General features: G+C 44.3%; 2 protein-coding genes across 2 annotated transcripts; one reads left to right on the top strand and one right to left on the bottom strand.

Moving 5' to 3' along the window:
• The first annotated feature begins 732 nt into the window (after nt 1-732).
• On the top strand, nt 733-4,881 carry MED31 (mediator complex subunit 31). Its single transcript, XM_052689129.1, has 4 exons — nt 733-872; nt 1,943-2,020; nt 2,653-2,749; nt 3,430-4,881. The coding sequence occupies exons 1-4, from the start codon at nt 863-865 to the stop codon at nt 3,620-3,622; spliced, it is 378 nt and encodes a 125-aa protein (XP_052545089.1). The 5' UTR covers nt 733-862; the 3' UTR covers nt 3,623-4,881.
• On the bottom strand, nt 4,799-7,103 carry TXNDC17 (thioredoxin domain containing 17). Its single transcript, XM_052689130.1, has 4 exons — nt 6,859-7,103; nt 6,001-6,082; nt 5,667-5,742; nt 4,799-5,033 (listed from the first exon to the last, which is right to left on the bottom strand). Exons 1-4 carry the CDS (start codon nt 6,998-7,000, stop codon nt 4,965-4,967), a joined length of 369 nt encoding a protein of 122 aa, XP_052545090.1. The 5' UTR covers nt 7,001-7,103; the 3' UTR covers nt 4,799-4,964.
• Nucleotides 7,104-7,158: the final 55 nt, after the last annotated feature.

Below are 7,158 nucleotides of genomic sequence, written 5' to 3'. Positions count from 1 at the left end.
TAGAGGTTGACTGAAATCAGCTTACCATAGGTAAAATGGGAAAAAAAAAAAAAAAAAAAGTCTAACATGCAGAAAGAGTAAGAAAAGCAAAGAAACAACAACCCAACCAACGACTGAAAAACAACCAGCAAAACAGGTCTGTCTGTCAGGAGTGATTCCCTCCCTTCCATTTCCTTCTGATTTGGAAATGTTCAACAATGGCTCATCCAGCGCAAGGCTAAAATGAATGTTCCGGGCATACAGTCCTCTTTTACCTTTCACTGCTCAAGCACACACATGCCTAGAAAAAAAACAGAATGCTGATCCCAAAGGTACCTTCTAATGGATTTGGAACTGTATTGCCTGTCTGGTAACAGCTTCCTTTCAAAATAAAGGGGAAAAAAAAAAAGTTACTCCAAGTTTTTTTTTTTTTTTTTTCAAAAGGTAGTTTTCTACACAATGCACATCATTAAATCAGTGATGTTAGAGTATGAATAGCTCAGATTGGAATATGAGGCCCTCCTGGGAGATCTTCAGCACTGGCTTGCTCATGGCACAATCATGAAAACATATGTCCAAAAATCGACGGGAAAAAAAAAAGAGGTCTTGACGCCACGTCTCTGCCTCCCAGAAGAGCTACAGCAGTGCCAGTAAGTTCCAGGCCCGTGTCCCGCAGCCGACGTGGCTGCCACCGCGAGCCGCCGCCTGCATCGGCGACACCCACTTCCGCAGGCCCGGCCGCGCGGCGCAGCTCGTTGCCAGGAGACGCCGCCGCCTTCCCAGCTCACCCCGCTGCACCGCCCTCCGGGCTTCCGTCTGCCGACAGCGGGCGTTCCCGCCGCCATATTGAGCCCGGGCGGGGGGCGCAGCCCGGCTGGCCGCCATGGACACAGGTGAGAGGCGCGTTGCGGCGCGGCGCGGCGGGCGTTGGGCAGGGCGAGCGATGCTGACCAGGGAGAGAGCGCCGGTTTGCCCCGTTGGAGTGCTTCGCGTCGTTCGCGGAGACGCCGCGGCTCTTCCCGGACGCCGTGGCAGCGGAGGCACCCCACGTTGCGTCTGTGGTCGGGGAGCTAAATCTTTCATAGAGACCCGAACGGTGGGACGGAAGGGACCTTGCAGGCCGGCTTGTTCCAACTCCGCCGCGCTGGGGACCTCCCGCCAGAGCACCTCCGCGGGGCCCCTTCCAGCCCGCCCTGATGCACCTCCGGGCGCGGGGCACCACGGTTCTGGGCAGCCAGGGCCTCGCCGCCCTGCCAGAAAAGAATTTCTGCCTGACATCTAACCTGCCTTTTTTTTGTTTGTTTGTTTTTCGTTCCCCTTGTTGTTTTTAGTCAGGGTGAAAAGTTAAGCCTCCATCTTCTTTTATAAGCTCCCTTTCCATATGGAAAAGACCACACTAAGGTCTCCCTAAGCCTTCTCTTCTCCAGGCTGAGCAAGCCCAGCTCCCTCAGCCTTTCTTCATAGGACGGTAGAATCGTGCTGACCCCTGGATATGTCACCCCTGTCCACTGTACGCCATTAGTGTGAGAACACTGCAGGATTCTCACTGAAGTGTGACATCTTTGTACAAAACAAACAAAAAAGGCAGCCTCACAGTAAGCATTTCTTAAATTATGTGCAAGGAAGCTTTCAGTGAGCTGTTAGCAGTACTCTTTACTTACCTTCTCAAATTTTCCTTCTACCAATACCTGATCCCTTTCTCTTCCCTTTCCCTTTATTCTACATGGAGTCAGAGGGTATTTCTCTGTTATTTGCATCATGTTTAGTTGTTTAAAGCACTAACAGCACACATTAACATGAGCCCAACACAGATTCATGTAATAGAAAAGACTGTGCCAAGAGAACCCATATTACTGCTTTATCTCCTCTCTAAATGTTTCTATTTGTATGGTGCAAACTGAGAAACTCACTTCCAAATCTATCACGTGGGTCCAGTTTTTACTTTGTTTTCTCACCTGATCAGATGATACAGGAAATCGACTTCGGTTCCAGCTGGAGTTGGAGTTTGTTCAGTGCCTAGCAAATCCCAATTATCTCAACTGTGAGTACTTAATGTCAGAGTCCTGAGAAGTTAATATTATTTAACAGCTTAATGATTACAGAATGATTACAAATAAACGGGGGGGAGGAGGAGAAAGGCTAAACAAAGAAAAGGGAAGAGTCTTTAAGAGGATAAAAGCAGTCCAAGAATGCTTTAATTTGTCCAAATTTCAAAGGTGAGGTGGAAGAGGGAGGAAACAATACCTTTAAAATGTGAAATAAATATTTATTGAAATAAAATGCATCTGTCTAGTGGAGAATAAGTTCACATCTGTAGTAAAAAAATAAATAATATTAATTTCAATCTAAGAAGTACTCTTTTATCTGAAACCAGAATTTAACTAATACTAATAATAGTTTCAGGTAGAGTACTTAATTTCTTTGGTTTTCTCTGACAGTTTTGATGTGTCAGAAGTTCCTGGTTTTGAAAACTTTTCACATCCTTGTAAAAGTTATATGGCAGAGGAGATGAGACCAACTCACTGTACTTAGAATGTTAAGATACATTTTTTACTGAGTTGTAAAAACTTGCAGTGATGAAACTATGACTCGCGTGCCTCTTTTGTATAGTTTTGTGAATACATATTCATCAACTTTGGCAAATTTTTGACAATTCCTTGTCTGTTATTTCAGTTCTTGCACAAAGAGGATACTTCAAAGACAAAGCTTTTGTAAACTATCTTAAATATTTACTGTATTGGAAAGAACCTGAATATGCAAAATACTTGAAGTAAGTATTAAACTCCCTTAGGTTTCTGCATTTTAATGATTTTTACCTTCTGTTATGCACTGTAAAGTACCATGTCCATATTTGATTTCTCCCTGCAACCAAAACCTGCACTGTGTTTATATGCAGTATAAATTTTCCTGTTTCCTGTAGTCTGGAATAGACAGAATTAGAGAACGTTTCACTCTTGACTTCTGCGTGTAATTTGCCTTTTGCAACCTTTATCTGCGCTTTGTATCTGCTTAAAACAAGATTACTGAACATCATGGGACAAAACTACTTCAGCCCACTAAATATATTCTGAGAGTGACTTTTGCACTGTTAGTACCTACACAAAGAATCATTTTTCTGTTAATGTTAAAACTCTTTCACAGTTTTTGAACAGTTTTTGTTTACTTCAAATGAGCTCTGGAAACAGCTGTTCTAGTTAATTTGTATTTGTTTTAACGAAATCTAATCTTTGGAAAAGTTATTCTAATCAGGTATGTTATGCACTTATGCTGTTATTAGATTCCATGTTTTCTGGCTTTGTAGTTACTGAAGATATTAAGTTACACTGCATATGTACAGCCCTGTGTTTCAAGTACTTGCATAAAGCATTAAATGACTAAAATAACGAACTGGGGAGATACTGGAGACTCCAGCTTTAGTGTACCTTGTAAAACTCATTTTTTTAAATCCAGGTATCCTCAGTGTTTGCATATGTTAGAGCTGCTCCAGTATGAACACTTTCGCAAAGAACTGGTAAATGCTCAGTGTGCAAAGTTTATTGATGAGCAGCAGATTCTTCACTGGCAGCACTATTCACGGAAGAGAATGCGCCTGCAGCAAGCACTAGCAGAGCAGCAGCAACAAAACAACACCTCTGTAAAATGAAAAGCACTTGGAAGAGCGATGATAATGTATACTTCGCATTAATCCAAGTATTTACAAGAAAGGAATGAAGTCTTTTGTCTTTTGTAGGTTTTGCTGTGTGTATACACTTAATGTGTGATGTCAAGTGACTTTGTCTTTCACCAGCTTGTAACATGTTTCAGTCTCCTATTGTAAAAATCTACTGCCATTTCTTTTGTAGCATGGGCAATCTTGTTAAGAGTATTACTTACGGTATTTGTTCCTTTTGAAAACCAAGCCTAATTTTTGAGGGCACTGACATTGTTGTATCAACAAAAAACGTAGTTCAGAAGTTTCTACAGTGCAGGCATGTTTTGTGGAGAACAATGATATGTCTCCGAGCGTCGTGACTACGATGTACTGCTCTTTATGAGCAAAGCTGAAGTGATTATGGCTGTTGCACAAAATTGAATTTGTAATTTTCTGCCTGGAAATGAAGCTGAGCTATTACTTGTCCATTCTGTTTACTTGCTTTCTTTGAGGGTGTGGGCAGGGGTGTCTTAAGAATTCTCTTCACAATGTATTTTAGAGACAAAAAAATGAAGTGTGAAGAGATAAGGACTACCAGAGTGGAGCAAAGATGGGTAATGAGAAACTTTAGTGGAACAGAGCTATGGCCTGTTTTCTTAGGTTCTGTTACAAAGAAGTTGTAAACACTTGCAAAATTGGAGAAACATTTATCATGCCTTCTTGTATAGCTGTTAGGTTGTTGTTTTTTTCTGTAAGAATGTAGATCACGGCAGCTGTGAAGGATTTCATTTTCATATTTTAGATTGTGTTCATGCTGTATTCACATTGTATTTCATATTCTTGTAGGAGTAGGTGCAGCAGCACAGTGACAGGGAGACTGCTGGCCCTCACCTCATCATACTTGGTGCTGAACAGATCAGCCATTAAACATTATATTAAAAACTTATCTTGACAGCTTCAGCAGTTGCATAAAATTAGCTTCAGGAAGAAAAAGTATTTTCTTCTACCGCTCTTCTCCACCTCCCCCTCATCGACTATTAAAAGGTCTAACTTAGTCATTAAGTATTACTGTTAAGTAAAAGTAGGCTACCACCTTGGTTTGCATTTTGAGCTTGGTTTCTTTGTAAAGAGACTTGGCAGACTAAAATTTATTTCAACGAAGAAAAGAAAACTTTTTTGTTGCAAGACTTTAGTGAAAAGGTTTGAACCTAGAATTTAATGACATTCATCTTGATTAGACAAAAGTAATTTACCATGACAGTTTGGGGGGGTGGAGGGGGAAGTGAGGATTCCAGGAAAGAGCAATGCAATTAACAAGACAAACATCTTCATAAATGATTGACTACTGGAGGATTTAATCTTCAGTAAACAACATACGCACAAGATCCGCTTTAAAACATTCTTCTTCAACCAACTTCTGAGGCTGAAAGAAAAGATGTTTTTAGGAGTAATTAAAAAATCTGTTCTAGACTAGAGCTATTTGCACCTAATAGTATTAGCCATACTACAGCAACTGTTATTGCTAGATGGCAAGTGGGAGTTGGTGTGTGGAGCAGAAAAAGCAGTGTAAGGATAGATGAAAAATGCCTGTGTGTTTTCTGTTCTTTGAAGCATTCCTACAAAAGTAACTGTTGATTTAAATAGTGGGTCCAAGCTAAATCTTGGTGTGGAATGTAAATGTTTTCGTTACATAGGAGAGTACACAAGAGTGAGAGCTGTAGTCTGTCTGAATTAGGAGTATGCTACCCACAATCCTACTATACTATAATCCAGCATTTGGAGTTCTTAATACTTGAGAAGTCAGAAAACTGACAACATGTTGCTAAGTACTTAGCCTACCCCTCAAACAAGATGTGTTAAGTGTATGTATTTTATTTGATAAGTTCATTACAGAGAACGTTCTACAGGAGGAAGGTAGTTCCCTGGGAGAAAACTAATCTGAACTAGAAAAAGTGCATGGATAAGAGTGGAAAGGTGTCCCACACTGTCCATTCTCCTGAAACAAGAGAAGGTATCAGAAAACATGTAGACCCACAGCATACAATAAATGACTTACTGTTCCGTATTTAAGTAGTGTAGGCACTCCTGTTAGTTTCAGATTCTTCCTGAATTCATTGTTAGGATCTTTCCAGCTGTTAGCAAAGAGTGTAGTTACACAGAACTTGTAAAAATACAGTTTGAAATTCGACTGTTAAAATTCTTTCAAAGGGATGATTCTGCCTCCCACCTCCCCATTAGCTTGTTAGAATAAGCATGCAAGTAGTCCACTTAAGGGAACTGTAGACCTCTACAGTCACAGAACTAATTCTGTTGTTAGTACCAACAGGTTAGTTAACTTCCAGGCCAGGAAGAGCTAAGAAATGTTTGTTTGCATTAAAACAGTTACTTACTAGGCTCTGTCTCCAACAAGACAGTAGATGAACACTGATTCATCAGGCATGTTATGAAGTTCGTTCCTCACAACTGGTTCAGCTAGAGAGTAATTTCTCAGTGTTAATACACCATGCTACAGAAGCACAAGCATTTAGTCTGACCAGCAGTGCTGCTATCTAACACTGTCTGCTTCGGGCAGAGATCTATGCTGTTTCACGTGGTCATCCATAAGCACTGCAGAATGCATGTTGTCAATGTTAAAGGGACCGGCCTTCGCACGAAGCCCAACTGCTGCTCTAACAAGTCAGAACATGCGGTCTGCTGACTGGAGGAGACCGAGCAGAACAGCGGCAAGCTGCTGCCCTGCGTAATCCGGCAGATACGATCCTGAAAGTTCAGTGTGACGCATTCTGAGGACCTGCCTTTGTATTCCATTCCCGAACACGGGTAAGTTATTTCTGCCTTTTGTTAGGCAAAGCAGAAGTAGATTCATGCAAGATTTACATCGAATTCTTTGCTGAGACAGAAAAACCATCCTCTGTGCCAGCCTCTGCTGACCGGCGTTACGTCCCACGCGCGGGCGGCTAGGCACTGCAGCAGCGGCGGCAGCTCCCGGCCACAGCGGCCTGCAGCGGCGGCCGGATTAAGGACAAGGGTAACCGCAGCGGGAGACGGCAGTCCGCGCCCGTCCGCGCGCTAAGAGGTTCGGCCTCCGCGCCGCGACCGCCCGGAGTGCCCGCCGCGTCCCCCACGAGGCCGCCCAGCGCCGCTCCGCCCGCCTCAGACCAACGAGAGCGCCTTGCGCCGGCGCCACGCGGGCCGAGAGGAGGCGGCCGGAGTTCCTGGCGGAGCCTCCGCACCTCCCCGGGCCTCACCAGTCACGCAGTCCGGGCACCAGCTCCGGCCCTCTGCATCCTTGTCGCCGCAGAAGAGCGCGAAGATCGGCCGACCGTGGTAGCGCTGCGCCGTCTGCACGAATTCGCCGTACCCGCGGACCTGCTTCTCCTCCCAGCCCATGGCGCCTGCGGTAAGCGGCAACCGGGGGCGGGAAGGTGCGGCCCCGTCCCGTATGCCGTACTGCGGCGCCGCGCTGCTTCCCGACAGCCTCGGCGGCGGCGGTCGCCCACAGCGGGTTTGAACCGCTCCGCCCAGCGGGCCGGGCCGGGCTCCTGCAG

The sequence above is a fragment of the Tympanuchus pallidicinctus genome, unplaced genomic scaffold (assembly GCF_026119805.1).
Source record: "Tympanuchus pallidicinctus isolate F22 unplaced genomic scaffold, pur_lepc_1.0 scaffold24, whole genome shotgun sequence".
Taxonomy (NCBI): domain Eukaryota; kingdom Metazoa; phylum Chordata; class Aves; order Galliformes; family Phasianidae; genus Tympanuchus; species Tympanuchus pallidicinctus.
This window is presented reverse-complemented; position numbering and strand designations above follow the sequence as displayed.

Excerpts from the sequence above, each read along its gene's own strand:
- MED31 (XM_052689129.1), top strand. Across the intron at positions 2,021-2,652 it reads AAATCCCAATTATCTCAACT|TTCTTGCACAAAGAGGATAC; the intron begins GTGAGTACTTAA and ends CTGTTATTTCAG. Across the intron at positions 2,750-3,429 it reads GAATATGCAAAATACTTGAA|GTATCCTCAGTGTTTGCATA; the intron begins GTAAGTATTAAA and ends TTTTAAATCCAG.
- TXNDC17 (XM_052689130.1), bottom strand. The coding sequence starts at position 7,000 with ATGGGCTGGGAGGAGAAGCAGGTCCGCGGGTACGGCGAATTCGTGCAG. Across the intron at positions 6,083-6,858 it reads GTGCCCGGACTGCGTGACTG|CTGAACCAGTTGTGAGGAAC; the intron begins GTGAGGCCCGGG and ends ATTACTCTCTAG. Across the intron at positions 5,743-6,000 it reads CTTGTTGGAGACAGAGCCTA|CTGGAAAGATCCTAACAATG; the intron begins GTAAGTAACTGT and ends CTTTGCTAACAG.